Here is a 21,716-nt window from a genome sequence, read left to right on the forward strand (position 1 = left end):
TTTTGAGACAGAGTCTCCCTCTGTTGCCCAGGTGGAGTGCAGTGGCGTGATCTCGGCTCACTGCTACCTCCGACTACCGGATTCAAGCAATTCTCCTGCCTCAGCCTCCCGAGTAGCTGGCACTGCAAGCGTGAGCCACCACGCCCAGCTAATTTTTGTATTTTTCGTAAAGACGTGGTTTCACCATGTTGGCCAGGCTGGTATCGAACTCCTGACCTCAAGTGATCCGCCTGCCTCAGCCTCCCAAAGTGCTGGGATTACAGGCGTGAGGTACAGCCCTTTGCCTGAACAAACATACAGTTTAGATACAGTTAGATATAGTTTCTTACAATTAGGGCAGTCTTAATTCGGCATATTTCTACGCTAAATTACCATGCTCTGAAACATGCTTTGACAGCAAAAAAGCTAATGGATGCAGTAATAGAAACAATATCCAAGTTACAGAAATAAATAGCCCTGCTGTACTTAGCTCTGATTAGATCAATTCTGGAATAACACATTCAATTCAGGCACTACATATGAAACTAGAACTCACCCTGAAAAGGGCAATTGGGATAATTCTTTTTATTTGAGAGCTGTCACAAAGTTACTGCATTTAACCCTCACAATATCATGAAGCTGGTATGGCAGGCATGAATTCTATTTTAGAGATGTAGAAAATTGCGGCTCAAAGAAAACAGGAATGAATCTGGAAATTGAGCACAGATACCACACACGTCCAAAATTTCATAATCCTTTAGAAAGTACTTGAAATTGCCGGGCGCGGTGGCTCAAGCCTGTAATCCCAGCACTTTGGGAGGCCGAGACGGGCGGATCACGAGGTCAGGAGATCGAGACCGTCCTGGCTAATACGGTGAAACCCTGTCTCTACTTAAAATACAAAACTAGCCGGGCGAGGTGGCGGCGCCTGTAGTCCCAGCTACTCGGGAGGCTGAGGCAGGAGAATGGCGTGAACCCGGGAGGCGGAGCTTGCAGTGAGCTGAGATCCGGCCACTGCACTCCAGCCTGGGCGACAGAGCGAGACTCCGTCTCAAAAAAAAAAAAAAAAAAAAAAAGTACTTGAAATTGGGGAAGGGTTTGGGAGGACAGAGGGTTAAAAAACTGCCTTGAAAAACAGAGATTAGGAAGAACTCTAACATTATCTATACACACGGATAAACACACACACTTGTGGAGGCAAAGACAGTTTGTGGAAGTCTACATAAAGTATTGTTAGCAGTACTACTTTGAGGAGCAGAAGTGATGGACAAGGAAGACCCACTTAGAGTTCCCTGAACTCTTGGAATTAAATTACTGCGCGCCTATACTACATAGAACACATGGAAGTTAAAGTTTTATACCGTCGTGCAAGAACTAGATGTATGCTGAGTGAACCCACCGAGCAGAGCACAGCCACGGAGGGGGAAGGTACTGTCCAGGAGCACACACTTCACTAAACGTCATTTAAAGAGCTGTCCAGCAGCGGAATGTCGTCCCCAGAACCCGTGAGTTCCCGCCCTTCTGTTCTATCATTGTAGGAGGGGCCGAGCAGAGGTCTGGGCTCGACCAAAGACCCCAAAGACACTCCCAAAGCCGAACCCCCTCCTTCGAGCGCGGGGAGGGGCCGACTTGCCCTTACCTCGCAGAGGGTGAAGAGTCCGTAGGCCGCCAGCCACACCGTGCAGGTGACAGCGGTGAGCGAACGCAGCGAGAGCCGAGGGCACCTGAGGCAGAATTCCCGGCAGGACGGGGAGTAGTAGCGGCGCTGCAGGGCCAGGCGGCCGCCGCAGATATCCGAAAAGCTCCGCTCATCCTCCATGACGCCCCCACTCAGCCGCCCGCACCGCACCGCGCGGCGCTCCACGGCGATCGCCTGCCCTAGACGTCCCGCCCGCTCCAGACCCGCTTCCGGCAGCCGCGTCACCACGCCCCGCCCTAAGCCTGCGCAGCCTCAGTTGCGCGCCGAGAGCCCTGCGTGGGGCTGGTGACTGTGCGTTCGTCCCGGCCGGCCTTGACCCAGCTTCTATGATTGTCTTCGAACAAAGCCCGTCGGGGACAATAGTTCAGCGGACGGATTAAAACCGTTTTTAGACCGGGCGCGTTGGCTCCCTTCTGTAGTCCAACACTTTGAGAGGCCAAGGTGGGAGGATCGCTTGAGCCTGGGAGGTCGAGGTTGCAGTGAGCCGAGATCATGCCCCTGCTCTCTAACCTGTGCGGCAGAGCAAGACCCTGTCTAAAAACAAGCAAATCCACAGTTTGTTTTTTGTTTTTGTTTTGAGATGGAATGGCGCGAACTCGGCTCACTGCAACCTCCGTCCCCCGGGTTCAAGCGATTATCCTGCCTCAGCCTTCTGAGTAGCTGGGATTACAGGCGTGCGCCACCACGCCTGGCTGATTTTTGGGTTTTTAGTAGAGACGGGGTTTCACCATGTTGGCCAGGTTGGTCTCGAACTCCTGACCTCAGGTGATCAGCCCACCTCGGCCTCCCAAAGTGCTGGGATTACAGGCGTGAGCCACCGCACCCAGCCCAAACCCACAGATTTAATCATGCTTTTGCTTGGCAAGACGATTTCTCTAAGCTGGAGTGAGACACAAGGAGAATCCACCGGTATTCATCCCACTTTTTTCCTGTGCCGGGTAGTTTGAGGTGCTAAGGATGCAGCAGTGAACGATGTTGATGACAGTCTCTGCCCTCAAGTAGCTTCCTTTCTAGTAGGAGACAATATGGAAATAAGAAAGTATTGTTGGCAATACTATGCTGACTGGCAGGGATTGACTTTACATAGGGCAGTCATGGGAAGTCTCTAAGAGGACACTGGAGTTACAAGGGTGAGGAACCAGAAAGGACTGAAGGAGCTCTGGAGGAGGAATTTGCCAGAAAGGAAGACCAGGAAAGACAAAACCCTCGAAGTTGGAACAAACTTGGCTTAATGAAATAATCAAAAGGCCAGAAAGGTTGACTTGTGAGGAAAACAGTTGGAAATTGGGGAGGTAGGTAGGGGTCAGATCCAAGAGGGTCTTGTAGGGTCTGGTACGGAGTTTGGATTTCACTGCCTGGGAGTTCTCTCTCCCAAATGACTGCTTGGACTGTAGTAGACAGGCAAGACCTGGCTGGGAATTAAGTAGGAGCGGGAGATGCAGATGGAATTGATAATAAAATTACTGAACTCGTGAGTAATAGTGGTGTATGGGTTCCATTTTTACTTCTGATGTGACCCAGGATTGGCTGTGTGGACTGTCAAAACACTGGTGATGGGCTGCACGTAGTGGCTCATGACTGTAATCTCAGCACTTTGGGAGGCTGAGGAGGGCAGATCACTTGGGTCAGGAGTTCAAGATCAGCCTAGCCAACATGGTGAAACCCCATCTCTACTAAAAATACAAAAAAATTAGCTGGGCATGGTGGAGCGTCCCTCCCCTAGCAAATGGAGATTACAGTTTGACATGAGATTTGGGTAGGCATACAGAGCCAAACCACATCACCCCTTTTACTATTGCATATATCATGTGTTTTGTAATTTAAAAAGTGATATTTGCTTATTGTGGAAAATTTGAAAAATACAGAAAAGAAAAAAATGTAAACCACCCGTATTTCCATCACTCAGATGTAAGTACTGTTAATGTTTTGGGGAAGTCAGTAGTCCTGGAGTTCTTAACTTGGGCTCCACGGATAGAATCAGTGTGTCATTTTTAGTTTCATTAACTTCTAATTAAAATTTAACATTTCTTTTGATTATTAATATAGGCAACAAACTAGTATTAGAGTTTGTGATTTTTGTCACTGACAGAAATCACAGATATTTTCTTTTCACAATAATTGTTTCAAAATGTCATTTCTAGTCATTGCTACTTCAGAATTGCAGTAATTATTAAACGCATCACTAGCTATTATTATTTAATGTGTCAATAAAGAGAAACATCACTGTAACACGTTTTTAAAATATTTTGATAACCATATTTTAATATAGTTGATTTTCTTAGAAGTCCTATGTAGTTATACATTTTAAAGTATTATTATAATAAAGGGTCCATTTGTTTCACCAAACTTCCAGAGGGTCTACAATACAAAAGGTACCTGTACAGGCTAAGAAGTTTCTTTACTTTTTCTTTCTTCCTTTTTTTTCCTTTTTTTCTTTTTGAGACAAGGTCTTGCTCTGTCACCCAAAGTTGAGTGCTGCAGTGGTGCAGTCACGGCTCACTACAGTCTCAACTTCCTGGGCTCAAGAGATCCTCCCATCTCAGCCCCCCAAGTATCTAGGGCTATAGGCACACTTTACCACATCAGGCTAATTTTTGCATATTTTGTAGAGATGGCATCTCACTATGTTTCCCAGGCTATTTTCAAACTTCTGGGCTCAGTTGATCCTTCGGCCTCAGCCTCCCAAAGAGTTGTGATTACAGGAATGAGTCACCATGCCCAGCAGGCCAAGAAGTTTCACAATTATAGAGTCATAGAAAGAAAAAGGCCAAATGTACTTAATTTAAAAAAAATTCAATTATTAGGAATAAATACTGTGGTAATATAAGATCTCTAAAATTCTTTTTCTTTTTAGAGAGAGGGTCTTGCTCTGTTACTCAGGCTGAAGTGTAGTGGTATAATCGTAACTCATTGTAACCTCGAATGCCTGGGTTCAAGCATTCCTCTTGCCTTGGCCTCCTAAAATGCTGGGATTGCAGGCATGAACCACTGTGCCCAGTCACTAAAATCCTTATTACTACTTTGTGGGTTTTCTTGTTTGTTTGTTTGTTTGTTTGAGATGGAGTTTTGCTCTTGTTGCCCAGGCTGGAGTGCAATGGCACAATTTCGGCTCACCACAACCTCCGCATCTCAGGTTCAAGCGATTCTCCTGCTGAGCTCAGCCTCCCAAGTAGCTGGGATTATAGGCATGCGCCACCATGCCCGGCTAATTTTCTGTTTTTAGTAGGGACAGGGTTTCTCCGTGTTGGTCTGGCTGGTCTCAAACTCCTGACCTCAGGTGATCTGCCCACCTCGACCTCTCAAAGTGCTGGGATTACAGGCGTGAGCCACCGCGCCTGGCCCTTGTTTTTTGTTCTTTTGAGACAGTCTCGCTCTGTAGCCTAGGCTGGAGTGCAGTAGCACAATCTCTACTCACTCCAACCTCCACCTCCTGGGTTCAAGCCATTCTTGTGCCTCAGCCTCCCACGTAGCTGGGATTACAGGCGCAAGGGTTTTAGCTTTCTTACTGGGATGGATAGGCAAAGGTATGTCTGTTCCACCTTTCAGAAGCGGAAGTCTCCTCATCTGTCCATTTAAGGAAATTTTTTTAATTGAGGTATATCCTCCAAGCAGTAAAACACAGTCTGTGACTTACTTTTCCATACTCTAATGGTGTCTTTTGATGAACAGAGGTTTTAATTTTCATAAAGTCCGATTTATCAATCTTGTCTTTTATGGCTAGTGTTGTACAATATTTGTCTGGTTTAGGAAGCTTTGCCTGTCTTGCCGGCATGGTGGCTCATGCCTGTAATCCCAGCACTTTGAGAGGCTGAGCAAGGAAGATCGTTTGAGCTCAGGAGTTTCAGACCATGCTGGGCAACAGAGCGAGACTCTGACTTTACCAAAAAAAAAAAAAAAAAAAAAAAAAAAGCTGCGCATGGGGCAAACCACCTGGGTACTAGGGAGGCTCAGGCAGAAGGGCTGCTTGAGCCTAGGGGTTTGAGGCTACAGTAAGCTATGATCAAGTCACTGCATTCCAGCGTGGGTGACAGAGTAAGAGCCTGTGTCAAACACAAAAAAACAAAAAACAAAAAAACTTTGCCTACATTTCTTTTCCTAGAAGCGTAATTATTTTACCTTACATATTTAAGTCAATGATCCATTTTGAACTAATTTTTGTTTGTAGAAGTTAAGGGTAATTTTTCTTCCCAGCATCATGTGTTGAAAAGACTACCCTTTCCCCCCAATTGTGATGGTGCCTTTGTTGTAAATAGGCGACCACATATTTGTCGGTCTATTTCCACACTATTATGTTCTGTTGTTCTATTTTGTCTTCCCTTACGCTAATAGCAACCTGTCTCAATTACTGTAGCTCTACAGTAGGTCTTGATTTCTCATTCTGTTAAGTCTTTCCATTTTGTACCTTTTCTTCAAAATTGTGTTGGCTATTATAGGGTTTCTGTATTTTCACCAAAAATTTTGCTTGGATTGTACTGAATCTATTAGTCAATTTAAGGGAGAATTGACATCTTAACTATGCCACATGTTCCAATCCATGAACCTGGCATCTCTCCATTTATTGAAGTCTTCTCTAATTTCTTTTAGCAATGCTTAACAATTATTTGCACATCTTTCATTAGACTTCATTTGTAGGTATTTGATGTTTTCTGATAGTCTTATAAATGGTGTACATTAAAAATTGTATTACCTCTCCCTTTTTATTTATGTATTTTTAGAGACAGCATCTCACTCTGTTACCCAGGCTAGAGTCCATTGGCACAAATATCAGCTCACTATACCTTCAAATTCCTGGGCTCAAAGTATTCTCCCACCTTGGCCTCCCAAAGTGCTGGGCTTACAGACATGAGCCATTGTGCCCAGCTTTGCCACTCTGTTTTTAGTAAGGTATGTTTGGTATTTACCTAACATCAAATTGAAATTTTATAAAACAAAATACATCCATAATCCTGCCACCTAAGTATTTCTTCTTTACAAAAGCTCCTATGTCATATAAAATTTATATTGAATACATTTATATGCTTCTCTCATATTAATTTTTTTTTATACATAGTCTCGCTGTGTTACCCAGGCTGGAGTGCAGTGGCGCAATCTTGGCTCACTGCAACCTCCACCTCCTGGGCTCAAGCAATCCTCCTGCCTCAGCCTCCCCAGTAGTTGGGCCTACAGGTGCGCACCACCATGTCAGGCTAATTTTTGCATTTTTTTTTTTTTTTTGAGACAGAGTCTCGCTCTGTCGCCTGGGCTGGAGTGCAGTGGCCGGATCTCAGCTCACTGCAAGCTCCGCCTCCCGGGTTTACACCATTCTCCTGCCTCAGCCTCCCGAGTAGCTGGGACTACAGGCGCCCGCCACCTCGCCCGGCTAGTTTTTTGTATTTTTTAGTAGAGACGGGGTTTCACCGTGTTAGCCAGGATAGTCTCGATCTCCTGACCTCGTGATCCGCCCGTCTTGGCCTCCCAAAGTGTTGGGATTACAGGCTTGAGCCACCGCGCCAGGCCATCAAATTTTTGTATTTTTAATAGAGGCAAGGTTTCTCTATGTTACCCAGGCCAGTCTCAAGCAACCTGCCTGCCTCGGCCTCCTAAAGTGCTGGGATTGCAGGTGTCAGCCACTGTACCTAGCTGATTAATATGTTTTCTTGTATACTTTTTCTCGTGTTGATGTGTGCTTTGTTGTCAGCCATTAACCTGGCAATGGAAAGAAAAAATACTTATTTTTCCCCGACATTAATCTACCATAGTTTGCTTACTGTCACCCTGTTGTTCTCATAGCCAGGGTAAATGGCTAGTAATTGTTACAAGTAAGGAAGAATGACAGTGGGAAAAAAATAGAAGAAAGGAAACATAGAAAGAAATCTATTGGCAGAATCTGATATAGTGCAGAAAGTAGTTTTTTTTTTTGTTTGTTTGTTTGTTTTCCATGAAGTCACATCTCCATCTTGTGGCTTTCTAAAACAGTAGAGCTTAGTATTTTCAACTTTAGGAACACACCTGGCTTTTATGTGGACTGTTTCTCTTCCCTTGTAATATCAGGATACTTTTTGTTCTTATGCACTAAAGGTTTTCGAATGTACTTAAACCAAGCTTGTGAGAAAGTTTAGATAAAAGATGCATCTAATTTGATGGGCATAGGTTTTACAAATAGGTTCAATTAGACTATAACACCTTCAGCTCAGTTTCATGATTTTGATCAAGCCACAACTGTGTAGGCTTGGAAATAAGTTACCTTTATGTAACTATTTTTTAATGAAGATTTCAAAGGAAAGGTACCCTGGTTTTTGTTGGTTTTTTGTTGTTGTTGTTTTTGAGATGGAGTTTCGCTCTTGTTGCTCAGGCTGGAGTGCAGTGGTGCAATCTCGGCTCACTGCAACCTCCGCCTTCCGGTTTCAAGCGATTCTCCTGCCTCAGCCTCCCGAGTAGCTGGGACTACAGGCACACGCCACCACACCCCGCTAATTTGTTGTATTTTTTGGTAGAGACGGAGGTTTCACCATCTTTGCCAGGATGGTCTCGATCTCTTGACCTCGTGATCTGCCCACCTCGGCCTCCCAAAGTGCTGGGATTACAGACAGGCGTGAGCCACCCTGCCTGGCCAAGAGCTCTGAGTTTTAAAAAGCCTGATATATTGAAAGTGTGGGCGGTAAACCAGCAGCAGTGGCTCGGTGCTTGTTCAAAATGCAGATTCTTGGGTCTCACACCAAACCTATAGACTCAATCTGAGTTTTAGCAAAATTCTCAGGTGATACTCTTAGACATTAAAATTTGAGAAGTACTGAAAGATGTAACTCTCAATACTGGATTCTCTACCCTGCTGCATAGTACAATCAGCTGGGGAGCTCTTAAAAACTACTACACCTGGGTCCATCCCAGGTAATTAAATCAGAATGGGCAGTGAGGGAAGGAGAACATGAACATGAGTTTTGTTTGTTTGTTTTTGTTTTTGTTTTTTTGAGACGGAGTCTCACTCTGTCACCAGGCTGGAGTGCAGTGGCACGATATCAGCTCACTGCAACCTCCGCCTCCCAGGTTCCAGAGATTCTCCTACCTCAGCCTCCCAAGAAGCCAGGACTACAGGCGCCCGCCACCAGGGCCAGCTAATGTTTGTATTTTTAGTGGAGACGGAGTTTCACCATGTTGGCCAGGATAGTCTTAATCTTTTGACCTCGTGATCCACCCACCTCTGCCTCCCAAAGTGCTGGAATTACAGGCGTGAGCCACCACGCCCGACCTGGACGTGAGTATTTTTAAAAGCTCCCAAGTTATTTTTAGGGAGCGGCCAGAGTTAAGCACTCTTGGGAGGAAATCTTTCCCTCTACCATCCTAGGCTCTAATGTTAGAGGCCTGTGAATTAACTGACAATAGACTTTAATAGGAGAAAATGTTACTTTACCTACTGGGGTGTTGCGTAGTACAATGTAACTCTGAATAGTCAGAGATAAAGGTATCCAGTAGGGCCTTTGTATTTCTCGATTCTGCATCCATGAATTCAACCAACCAAGGGTGGAAAATATTCAGAGAGCTGGTTTGGTGGCTCACACCTGTAATCTCAGCACTTTGGGAGGCTGAGACAGGAGGATTGCTTGAGCCCAGGAGTTTGAGACCAGCCTGGGCAACAAAGTGAAACCCCTGTCTCTACAAAAAATCAAAAAAGTTAGCTGGGTGTTGTGGCACGTGCCTACTGTCCCAGCTACACGGAAGGCTGAGGCAGCAGGATCCCTTGAGCCCAGGATGACAAGACTGCAGTGAGCCATGTTCATGCCAATGCACTCCAGCCTGGGTGAGACCCTGTGTCGAAAAAAAAAGAAAAAGAGGAAAAAAAATGTCTGTACTGAACTTGCGTAGACTTTTTTCTTGCCATCATTCCCTGAACAATACAGGATAATGGCTATTTACATATAATGTACATTGTATTAGGTATAAAAAGTAGACTAGAGATGATTTAAAGTATACAGGAGGATTGCATAGGCTATATGCAAACACGATGCCATTTTATATTGGGAACTTAAGCGTCTGTAGATTTTGGTATCTGAGGGAGGTCCTGGAACCAATCCCCAACTAATATAGAGGGACAACTGTATATACCACCTTAAACAAAAGGAGGGAGGTTTAGGGCTTCAATGAGAATGTATGGAAGGTTCTATTGGGTTTTTTGATACCGAATGACGCTGAATTAGGACTTTCTGGTGCTAAGTCTCAGTCTTTTCCCAATCAGGAAACTTCCTCACAGGAAACCTCAGAAATTTATTTGTCACAGTCCTGGAGGCTGGGAAGTCCAGGATCATGTTGCCTGCAGATTTGGTGTCTGGTGATAGCCCGTTTCACAGATGACACATTCTTGCTGTGTCCTCACATGATACAAGGGGCAAGGCAGCTCTCTGGGCACTTTTTTACAAGAGCACGGAATAGAAAACAACAAAACAAAACACAAAGTTTCATTCTCCTGTTGTTTCTTACAACACAGAAAACTTCTGTGACCAAGTGTGTGGGGGGTTTTCCCCATACACCAAGCAAGCAATTCTGACACTGTCCACTTGGAAGTCACGTCAGATCCTACAGAACTTGTCAACAGCTCAGTCCCACAAAAGCGACCCCAACTTGAGACATCAATCGCAAGCCCAAGCTTCTGGAACTTCCCACCAACCAGCTATTGGCATTCCCACAACGCTCCTTTTGGGTTCAGTTAATTTCCTATAAACTCTGTCTTTGCTGCAACTCCCGCTGTTCTCAGTGGTTTTTTTCAGGGCAGCAGGCAAGAAGAACCAGTCAGGCTGTGACACCTGTGCCACTGCTCATGAAGGCTCACAGAACTCAGGGAAACACTTATGCTTACTGGTTTATTATAATGCATATTTTAAAGGATACAAATGAATAGCCAGATGAAGAGATACATAGAGGGAGGTCTGGGAAGGTCCTGAGCTCAGACGCTTTTGTCCCATGGAGTTGGGGTGCACTGCCTTCCCTGTACCCCATATGTAGATGTCCGCGAACTCAGTCCTTTTGGGTTTATATATGAAGGCTTCATTGTGTAGGTCTGATTGATTAAATCACTGGTCATTGGTGGCCAACTCAACCTTCAGCCCCTCTTCCCCTTCCTGTAGGTGTGTGTGTGTTGGGGGCGGGGCAGGGGTATGAATTTCAAGCCCCTCAGCACATGGTTGCTTCTCCTGGTAACCAGCCCCTAATCCTGTGGTTACCTAGGGACTTTACAAAACTCACCGCCTTAACATAAATTTAGGTGTGGTTGAAAGGGGCTCATTATAAATAACAAGAGCCTTTCACATTTATTGCTGTAGAGTTGTTTCAGGAACCAAAGACAAAAGGCCAAATATTTTAACAAAACATATTCTTGAGGAGGAAAAGGGGAAGGGGATGGGGATCCGCTAGGGGCTGGCACTAACGGGACTGGTAGCTCCAGCTTTCAGAGTAGAGGAGTTTCTTGGCCCTGGAGAAAGGGCGAGTCCCAACAAGGCCCCTGGAAGCACTGTGAGATTGAGGGGGACAGGCTTCCCTAGTGAGCCAGGTCCCTTCCTTTCGACCTTGGGAGGGATGAAGGGAATGAGGGGAGGAGAAGGGCCAACGGAGAAGGCAGAATGGCTAGTCAAGGGCCGCTTGGGTGCCGCTTTTCCCCAGGGCTGCCTCCACTCCTGTGGTTGCTTCAAGGGTTGCCAGCCGGGGGCAGAGGCGCCAGCCTATGGTCCAGCACCATGCTGTTGAATGGCTATTCAAGGATCCACATTCCCTGAGAAACCACCTTTGCAGAATTTTAAGTAATGAAATATAACATGACTGACCCCATTTTGCTTCTAGTCTTGCAAGCTAAATTGTTTTGGGGTTTTGTTGTTGTTTTGTTTTGTCTTTGTTTTGTATATTCTAATACAGAGACCAAGATAACTATAAGAGGAATTTAGTTTATAGCTAAACTTTGAGGCAAGGAGAACTGACCCCCCTCCTTGTTTGGAGATTGAAGCCACATTCATATGACATGGTTACAATTATGGTGGGGGTTTGAACTTTGCTGAAGAATTGTGGTAGGGGCTTGAACATAGTTAAAGAATGAGCTGCTATTGCTCCCTCTGTTTTCTGTAAGTTGCTTACTGCCCCAAAGTCACATAATGGGGGTCTCAATATTGATAACTTCCTCAACTACTCCTATAGATGACCTCACTATTGTGAAACCTAAAGACCTGGCCTTGGAGATCCTTATCAGGTTTAGCATTTCGGTAGATCAAGAGAGGCCGCCTGGTCCTGAGACCACCCACACTTCCTGGGAACTGACTCAGCTGTGCAAAGACAGTTTTAGAGGCCCCTGTGATTCTATCCCCAACCAATCAATTGTTTCAGTTCCCCAGCTCCCTGCCTCCCAAAGTACCCTGAAAAAACCCTAGCCTCCAAATTCTTGGAGAGACGGATTTGAGAAATTTCTCCCTGTTCTCCTCACTTGGCTTGACCCTGAAATTATTAAACTCTTTCTTTGCCACAACTTCTGCTGTTCTCAATGATTTTTTTGCAGGGCAGCAGGCAAGAAAAATCCATCAGACTGTGATACCTGTGCCACTTGCTCATGAAGGGCCACCAGCTGCTGGAGCCGTACCTGATGGTGAGTGTGGACGAGGTGAATGTGGTCCACACCAGCACCAATGGAGGACCAACAAACCCATGTACAATGAGGAGCTGTACACTAATGCCACTGATGGCAGCCATCGTCCATGAGATGCCCCGGGCTATGACCACTTCATGTAAACATGTACCCTGTAATTATTTATTTATTTATTTATTTATTGAGATGGAGTTTCACACTGTCGCCCAGGCTGGAGTGCAGTGGTGCCATCTTGGCTCATTGCAACCTCCACCTCCCAGCCAGGTTCAAGTGATTCTCCAGCCTCAGCCTCGCAAGTAGCTGGGACTACAGGCATGCGCCACCACATCTGGCTAATTTTTTTTTTTTTTTTTTTTTAAGTAGAGATGGGGGTTTCACCATATTGGCCAGGCTGGTCTCGAACTCCTGAGCTCAGGTGATCCGCCTGCCTCAGCCTCCCAAAGTACTGGGAATACAGGCGTGAGCCACCGTGCCTGGCCACATGTACCCTGTAATTCTATCACTGGTAAACTGAGTTCTTTCCCTACTTTGTGTTAGTTGCAAAGAAAGAACAACCAATTGGAAAAACAAAAGGCAAGCAGGTTTTATTTCTGGCCATGAATAGAGAGCTCTTGCTCTAAAGCAATGTTCTCCAACCTTTTTGACAGCAGGAACCAGTTTCATGGAAGACAATTTTCCACAGACCAGGGTGCGGGGATGGTTTTGGGATGATTTAAGTGCATTACATTTATTGTGCACTTTATTGCTTTTATTATTACATTGCAATATATAATGAAATAATTATACAACTCACCATAATGTAGAATCAGTGGGAGCCCTGAGCTTGTTTTCCTGCAACTAAATGGTCCCATCTGTGGGTGATGGGACAGTAACAGATCATCAGGCATTAAATTCTCATAAGGAGTGTGCAACCTAGATCCCTCACATGCATAGTTCACAATAGGGTCCACGCTCCCAGGAGAATCTAATGCCGCTGCTGATCTGACAGGACGCGGAGCTCAGGCAGTAATGCCAGCAATGGGGAGTGGCTGTAAATACAGATGAAGCTTCACTCGCTTGCTTGCCCACCTGCTACTCACCTCCTGCTGTGCAACTTGGTTCCTAACAGGCCACAGGCCAGTACCAGTCAATGGCCCGGGGGTTGGGTACCTCTGCTCTAAAGACACCTTCTCCCAGAGCCATGGGAAATTGGGGAATTTTATGGAGTTAGATGTGGGAAGGGGAGGTATGTAAACATGTGCTGGGAGCCCAAGATCATAAACATGCATCTTTATACAATGCATGTTCAGAAAATGGTGGGGATTTTCTTCTATGGGTGGGATTTTGATATTATAATGATATCTTAATGATCTAAAGGTAACAAGGAGCTTCCAGTTCCGGTTGGCACCAGTTTTGCACCAGCCTTATCTTCCTCTGGTAATTGATGAAGGGTTCTGAAGCTCCTGTGGCTTCTCGGGCCATCTGGAGTTCTTTTAAGCAAAGTACCTTCAGATAAAAGACTAGAAAACACTGTTAAGGAAAAAAAAAATGAGCTTTCACAGCTGTTTATGGTTTAAGAAAATAGGCTGGGTGCGGTGGTTCACACCTGTAATCACAGCACTTTGGGAGGCCCAGGCAGGCAGATCACTGGAGGCCAGGAGTTCAAGACCAGCCTGGCCAGTGTGGTGAGACCACCCCCTCCACCATCTTACTAAAAACACATACAAAAAATTAGCCAGCCGTGGTGGCGTGCACCTGTAATCTCAGCTACTCGGGAGGCTGAGGCACAAGAATCTCTTGAACCCAGGAGGTGGAGGTTACAGGGAGCCGAGATCGCACCACTGCACGCCTGGGTGACAGAGGGAGACTCTGTCTCAAAAAAGAAAGAAAATAATGAGCTTTCCCAGCTATATTTCTAGGGCTGCCCTGGTAACAATTCCAGTGTGGACTAAAAGGAAGAAGCTGAGGCAAAATTAATATAACTAGAGAATTTATTTGGACCAAGCTTGAGGATTGCAATACAGGAGCACAGATTCAAAAGATTGCTCTGAGCTTTTTTTTTTTTCTTTTCACTGGGAGCGGCTGTGCACGGCCAGCATGGCCAACACGTTGAACACCTTACAAGGCTTGGTGAATCTGCAGCCAGAGGGGAAAGTATCTGTGGTCATAACCCTGATAGGGCAGGACATGGTGGCTCAAGCCTGTAATCCCAGGTACTTACGAGGCTGAGGTGAGAGGATTATCTGAGACCAGGAGTTCAAGACCAGCCTGAGCAACATGGTGAGATCCTGTCTCTAAAATAAAAATTAGCCAGGAGTGGTGGTGCACGCTTGTGGTTCCAGCTACTTGGAAGGCTGAGGTGGAGGATTTCTTGAGCCAGGAGTTCAAGGCTGCAGTGAGCTATGATCGTACCACTGCACTCCAGCTTGAGTGACAGAATGAGACCCTGTCTCCAAACCCAACCCCTCCCCACCAATAAAACAGATCAATGGAAACAAGATTATTCTCACATACCTGAGGCAGCCCACCTACTGCTCTTACTGCAGGAAGTTTATCTGGGGAGTATTTGGGAAACAGGGTTATCAATGCCAGGTGTGCACCTGTGTTGCCCATAAACACTGCCATCATGTAACCATTACAGTCTGTATTTGCCAAAACAATATTAACCAAGAAGATTCAAAGACTGCCAAACAGAGGTTCAGAATCAACATCTCACACAAGTTCAGCATCCACAACTACAAATCACTACCACTTTTCAATCACTGTGGTGCCCTGCTTTTGGGGGATAATGGGTCTTCATTTCTGAAGGCTTTAGTGTCATGTAAAACTTTGATGAAATAAGTTTGTTACAATTTTCTTTTGGTTTTGTTTTGTTTTCCTTTTTTTTTTTTTTTTTTTTTTGAGACAAAAAGTCTCGGCTTGCTGCCCCAGGGGCTGGAGAGTGGCAGTGGGCAAGATCTCAGGGTCCCACTGGAAAGGCTCCCGCCCCTCCCCGGGTTTACAGCCATTTCTCCTGCCTTGGCCTCCCGGAGTGGCTGGACTACAAGCCAACTGACCACCCCTCGCCACACGCTAAGTTTTTTTTGATTTAGTAGGACGGTTTTCACGTGGTTGGCCAGGTAGGTCTCGTCTCCTTGGACCTCGTGATCAACCCCGTTCTTGGCTCCCAAAGTGGCATGGGATTACAGCTTGGAGAAGCCACCAGCGCCGGGGCCTTTTTTTTTTATGTATTTTTTAGTAAGGAGACGGGTTCAACCGTGTTCACCCAGGATGGTCCTGGGATTCCTCCTTAGACCTTTCTGTGGATCTGGCACCGGTCTTCGGCCTCCCAAAGTGCTGGGATTACAGGCTTGAGCCACTGCGCCTGGCCTGTTTTCTTTTTTTGAGACAGGGTCTCACTCTGTCACCCAGGCTAGAGTGCAGTGGCATGATCACAGTTCACTGCAGCCTCGACCTCTTGGGCTCAAGTGATCCTTCTGGCTCCTGTTTCCTGAGTAGCTGGGTCTACAGGTGTACACCACCACACCCAGCTAATTTTGTTTATTTTTTTGTAGAGACAGGGTCTTGTTATGTTGTCCAGGCTGGTCCTGAATTCCTGGGCTCAAGCAATCTTCCTGCCTTGGCCTCCCGAAGTGCTAGCATTATAGGCATGAGCCACTGCACCTGGTTCTTTTCTCTTGTTAATCTGTCGTTTGCTATAGGAGTGGTGGCTGTTCCTTACGATGGATGAGGAAAGTTATCACACTTTTCTGCCACTACACTGCCTTTGAGAATTTGCAGTTTACCCTTCTGTGAGTCTCCTTGGATTTGCAGTAAACAATGGTGTGCTACAGCCTGCTCTTAGCAGCTTGCAATTTTTAGAATTTTGTGAGCCAGTTGTCAAACACAACCGTATGGTGGCTCATGCCTGTAATCTCAGCTTTGGGAGGCTGAGGCAAGGAGGATCGCTTGAGCCCACGAGTTTAAGACCAGTCTAGGCAGCATAATGAGAACCCCATCTCTCCAAAAAAAAAAAAAGAAAGAAATTAGCTGGGTATGGTGGCATGCACCTGTAGTCCCAGCTACTCAGGAGGCTGAGGTGGGAGGATTGCGTGAATCCAGGAGGTCAAGGTTGCTGTGAGCTGTGATTGTGCCACTGTACTCCAGCCTGTAATAATTTAACTACATAAATTATATTAAAACCAAAGATAATATAGACTCCAGACTTATCACTGCCTAATTATTTTACTATGTCTTCCTATTATTTATGTCCTTGAGTTTCTTTGTGTTGATTGTATCTGTGTGGTAGAAATATTGTATAATGAGCACCTCTTCCCAACTCCATGTTCAGTGACATCACAATGGGAGCTCATAAATAAGAAGTATTTACACCACAGAAATCAGCAAACCTGACAATTGCATCTTGCTTATTCCTACTCCCTCACAGTTCCCCACCCCACAACTCCCAGCAACCTATTAAGGGATAGAGTGTGTGTTGGCAGCCACGCAATTAAAGGAAAGAGGCCAAATCTCTAGATTTTCCTACAGAGGAAGAAGAAAAATGGAGCAAACTGGTTTGAACCTGAGGTGGGATCCTAGAGCGATGCACTAACAGGGTACAAGTTTTAAAGTAAATTTTAAAAATGTAACTCATTCTTTATGACTTTAGAATTTTATTTTTAAAAACATTCTTAAATGCCTGTTTTGAAAATAAAAGCAGGTATTCATTTTGAACTTTGGGGTTTGTTTTTTGTTTTGCTTTGAGTTTCTGTTTTATGAACTTTGGGGTTTTAAAAATGAATTATAAGCAGTACATTGAGCTCCATAAAGACAGTGCTGGGGCAAGTGAGAGCCAGATGGGCACTGAGCGACTCTGTGCCTCGCTGAGGAAAAATGACTAAACATGGGCAAAGGAGATCTTAAGAAGCCAAGAGGCAAAATGCCATCATATGTGTTTTGTGTGCAAACTTGTCCGGAGGAGCATAAGAAGAAGCACCTAGATGCTTCAGTCGACTTCTCAGAGTTTTCTAAGAAGTGCTCAGAGAGGTGGAAGACCATGTCTGCTAAAGAGAAAGGACAATTTGAAGCTATGGCAAGGGCGGACAAGGCCCGCTATGAAAGAGAAATTAAAACATATATCCCGCCGGGCGCGGTGGCTCACGCCTGTAATCTTGTAAAGTCTCAGACTTTGGGAGAGCCGAGGTGGGCGGAATCACGAGGATCAAAAAGAGAATACGAAACCAATACCTGGCTAACACGGTGAAACTACGTCATCTACTAAAAGACAAAAAAAATATCAGCCAGGAGCGGTGGCGGAAGCGCCTGGTAGATCCCAGCTATTTGTTGGCTGAGGCAAGGAGATAAGGCGTGATCCGGCGAGGCGAAGCCTTGAAGCAGCAGCCGAGGTGGCACCACTAGCACTCCAGCCTGGGCGACAGAGCAAAGACTCTGTCTCAAAAAAAAAAAAAAACATATATCCCTCCTAAAGGGGAGACAAAAAAAGTTCAAGGATCCCAGTGCACCCAAGAGGTCTCCTTCAGCCTTTTTCTTGTTCTGTTCTGCATATGGCCCAAAAAAAGATTTGGATTTTTATTTGAATATTTGCATATACATAATGAGGTATCATAGGATGGGATTCAACTTTAAACATGAAACTTACTTATGTTCATATACACCTTATACACATATCCTGAAGGTGATTTTATAAAATATTTTAAATAATTTTGTTCATGAAACAAAGTTTTGCCTGCATTGTTTCTATTTTTATTTTTATTTATTTATCTTTTGAGACAGAGTCCTCACTCTGTCACCCAGGCTGAAGTGCAGTGGTGCTATCTTGGCTCACTGCAACATCTACCTCCCTGGTTCAAACAATTGACCTGCTTCAGCCTCCCAAGTAGCTGGGATTACAGGCACATGCCACCACGCCTGGCTAATTTTATTGTGTTTTTAGTAGAGATGGGGTTTCGCCATGTTGGCCAGACTGGTCTCGAACTCCTGACCTCAAGCAATCCACCTACCTCGGCCTCCCAAAGTGCTGGGATTACAGGTGTAAGCCACCACGCCAGGTCTTGTTTTTATTTTCTTTAGAGACAGGGTCTGGCTCTGTCACCCAGGCTGCAGTGCAATGATGCAATCATGACTCATAGGCATGAGCCACTGCACGCAGCCTTTTTTTTTCTTTTCTGTTTTTCTTTCTTTTTTTCTTTTCTTTCTTTCTTTCTTTCTTTTTTTTAAGACTAGTCAAGTGCAGTAGTGAGAAGGGGAGAAAAAATAGAACAAGGTTTTCCATCTGTAACTGACTGTGAACAATTAAGGTAACTCACTACCTTCAGACCAAACTGACTGCATTTTGACTGGGACTGGTCACATGAGGTCCAGTATGGGATTTTCCACTTGTGTCATCATGTAGGTGCTGAAAATTTGGATTGGGATTTTAGATTTTTGGATTAAGAATGCTCAACCTGTATAACAATCTCCTGTTCACTTTCCCAGTACATAATAAAGTGGAACTAGTAATTTATCTCTGACTAAACTATAGGTTGTGGAAAACCACTGAAAATGACATGCAGGATTAAAGTAGCACTTTGGAAAGGTCAGTCTGGTGATCCAGAGTAAATGCTCAAAAAGCAAGAGGCTTTTGGTTTTTTGTTGTTGTTCGTTCGTTTTTGAGACAGAGTTTCGCTCTTATTGCCCAGGCTGGAGTGCAATGGCAGAATCTCAGCTCACCGCAACCTCCGCCTCCCAGGTTCAAGCGATTCTCCTGCCTCAGCCTCCTGAGTAGTTGGGATTACAGGCACCTGCCACCACGTCCAGCTTTTTGTATTTTTAGTAGAGACGGGTTTCTCCATGCTAGCCAGGCTGGTCTCAAACCCCTGACCTCAGGTGATCCACCTGCCTTGGCCTCCCAAAGTGCTGGGATTACAGGCATGAGCCACCTCACCCAGTGGAAGCAAGAGGTTTTTGCAGTAGCACAGGAAGCCCTGAGGCAACCTGTGCCAGTATCAACTTCAGAAAACATAGTAAAGGGGAAAAAATTGAATGTGGTGATGGGCAAGAAATACAAAAGTATCAACATAATTTCAGTGAACTGAACAAGTATGACGCATCTGTGACTGAATCCCTGACCACGCCCCCTCCCATTCCTGGAGGGCTTGTTAAAACATAGGTTACTAGTGCCTCGACTTCCTGGGCTCAAGAAATCCTCCCACTTTAGCCTCCCGAGTAGCTGGGGCCATAGGCACATGCCACGACACTCAGCTTTTTTTTTTTTTTAAATCTCTGGTACAGTCAGCATCTCACTATGCTGCCCAGGCTGGTCTCAAACTCCTGGGCTCAGGAGATCCTCTGTCTTGGCCTTCCAAAGTGCTCGAATTACAGAGGTGAGTCACCGTGTGCAGCCGGTTTCTTCTTGATGCTGTATCCAGGTGATGCTGATGCTGCTGGTCTGGGACCACACTTTCAGAACCACTGACTTACAGCAGTTATTTTGCAAAGGCCTCAAAGACAGCATTGTTAAACCAGCAGGGGGACACAGTACACAACAGAGCCTCTAAAAATAAAGTGCCTTAAGGTACTAAAGCTCCTTTGGAGTTATGGTGTTGCCATGCAGACCTCTGAACTATTTTGGAAAGCAGTGTGTAAATTGACATCAGGTGTTTATGTAAAAAATTAATTTGGTAGAAATAATGTCTAGATTCGTGCATGCCATGGTGTGTTGGTTAAGAACTTGGAATGTGGAGTCAGCTCTGCCACTTACAAGCTATGTGGCTCTGGGAAAATTACTTATGCCTTTGATCTTGTCTTCTTTGCTTTAAAAAGTAACCTGTGGTATAGAATTGGAGGGGTAAAGTTCTTGGAATGCTGAGTATTATTAAATTATTAGTTGTTAAAACTCTTAAGTAGTTACTTAGTACTTTCAGCTCTTTAGCCTACCCCAAACTTAGAAATAGTCTAAATACGTTGCTATATTTGCTTTTTAATAACCAGCGCTCCCGTTATTCAGGTAAAGAATTAAAAACATTTAGAAGGTAATTGCTTTGTAAATCCTAACCTCTTTCATTCAAAATACCTAAGGTAGATGGCTCTTTACAAACGTGCCTGGCTCGGAGAGCTCTCATCTATATTATATCTCCGAATCTAAATTTCACTGATGCACAAAGTCTAAGAGTGTTTCCTGGGCTTTGAGCTTTGAGACAGAACGAAGAAGATGGATGCTGGTTTTGACTAGGCAGGGCACTCACGTGGGGTCTGGTCAGACCAGACCCAACCGAGCCAGCCCATCGTCAGCATCAGCCAGGCGTGAAGATTCGTGTTGATTCCTGCTTTCCGCCAAGTTCAGGAACCTGGCAGGGGCCGGCCGCCTCCCGCGAAGGGACACCCCTGTTAGTGACCGCTCTTACTGGCCAGACCTGGATATTGGCCTTCTGGCATCAGAGGCAGGGGCATGTCCCTGGCCGGAGAGCCCAGGCCAGCGTGGGGTGACGTCATCGAAGGCATGTCCCAGCCCTGCAGAGCGGTGGGCGGGGCCTGCGAAGGTGTGCCGGGGGCTGGTTGGAGGCGCGGGCGGCGGGGTCGGGGCGGGGACAATGTGGTGGTGACGTCACGGGGCGGGGCGGAGGCTGGAGCGAGTAGGTAGGCGCAGCGACCGGCGGTGGCGCTCACTCCCGGCTTCCAGCCGCCTTGAGCCTCTGCCTTGGAGATTCTCAGTGCCACGGATCATGTCCCTAAGGGGCAGCCTCTCGCGTCTCCTCCAGAAGCGAGTGCATTCCATCCTGAAGAAATCCGTCCACTCTGTGGCTGTGATAGGAGCCCCGTTCTCACAAGGGCAGGTGAGAACTGGCACCTGGCACCGCCGGGCAGGATCCTCCGCCCCCTAGAACCTGGAGAAGGCGGCGGTGGGGTGCGGGGGACTGGGAGGCGAGGAGAGGATGGGGAGAAAAGGCGAGGGGAAGAGCTGGCGGGTTCCCGCGATTGGGCACCGTGGGAGCGTGTGGGACTTTCCCCGACAGAGGATGGAGAGGGAGGGAGGGGTGGAGGCCACCCTGTTTGGGATGAGGGCGAGTTTCTGCGGCTTCCCCAGAAAGACCGAGAAAACAGTGGATGCAGCTTGGGGTGATGGAGGGGAGTGAATGAGGAAGAGGATTCCTTGGAGGGGCTGGAGGAGGCGAAACTGGCCAGAATCCCCAGTGGAGAATCGATGGAGGAGGTTAAAGGGAGGGACCGAGGATTTAAGTCTTCTGGATCCATGCACTCAGAATGAGCTTTATTTGACTGGGAGGGAAATTGGAGCTGGCCTCTCCAGCGCGGGAGGCCGGGAGGAGCTGTTTTGTTCTCTTCAATGAAGGAAACCTGCAGTCCGGAGCGCTCAGTCTTCTAGAAGCCCGGTCTCTGGCCCTAGCCAGCCCCCCACACACCTAGTTCCCGGATCCTAACCTGGCTCAGCCTCTCCCGTCTTGGCTTGGGCAGCTGATGTGATTCCAACAA

At 46.1% G+C, this 21,716-nt stretch overlaps 2 protein-coding genes across 5 annotated transcripts in view; one reads left to right on the forward strand and one right to left on the reverse strand.

Annotated features, from left to right (window-relative positions):
- Positions 1–1,894, reverse strand: part of PIGH (phosphatidylinositol glycan anchor biosynthesis class H) — a 26,307-nt gene extending 24,413 nt beyond the window's left edge. Inside the window, exon 1 of one of the 3 annotated variants that reach the window (XM_017878598.1) lies at positions 1,619–1,881. In XM_017878598.1, coding sequence (XP_017734087.1) covers positions 1,619–1,798 — 180 coding nt within the window. In that variant the 5' untranslated portion in view covers positions 1,799–1,881. Of the gene's footprint in view, positions 1–1,618 lie in introns of all 3 variants that reach the window. The other 2 variants (XM_017878596.1, XM_017878597.1) reach the window with 2 other exon arrangements.
- Positions 1,895–16,692: 14,798 nt separating this feature from the next.
- The window catches only part of ARG2 (arginase 2), a 38,675-nt gene continuing 33,651 nt past the window's right edge, over positions 16,693–21,716 (forward strand). The window contains exon 1 of one of the 2 annotated variants that reach the window (XM_017878600.1): positions 16,693–16,817. Coding sequence is in view for 1 of the 2 variants with exons in the window: in XM_017878599.1 (XP_017734088.1) it covers positions 20,951–21,061 (111 nt within the window). In the remaining variant the exon portion in view is untranslated. Of the gene's footprint in view, positions 16,818–20,763; positions 21,062–21,716 lie in introns of those variants that run through there. The other variant, XM_017878599.1, reaches the window with a different exon arrangement.

This window comes from Rhinopithecus bieti, unplaced genomic scaffold (assembly GCF_001698545.2).
Source record: "Rhinopithecus bieti isolate Rb0 unplaced genomic scaffold, ASM169854v2 scaffold_11252, whole genome shotgun sequence".
Classification (NCBI taxonomy): Eukaryota; Metazoa; Chordata; class Mammalia; order Primates; family Cercopithecidae; genus Rhinopithecus; species Rhinopithecus bieti.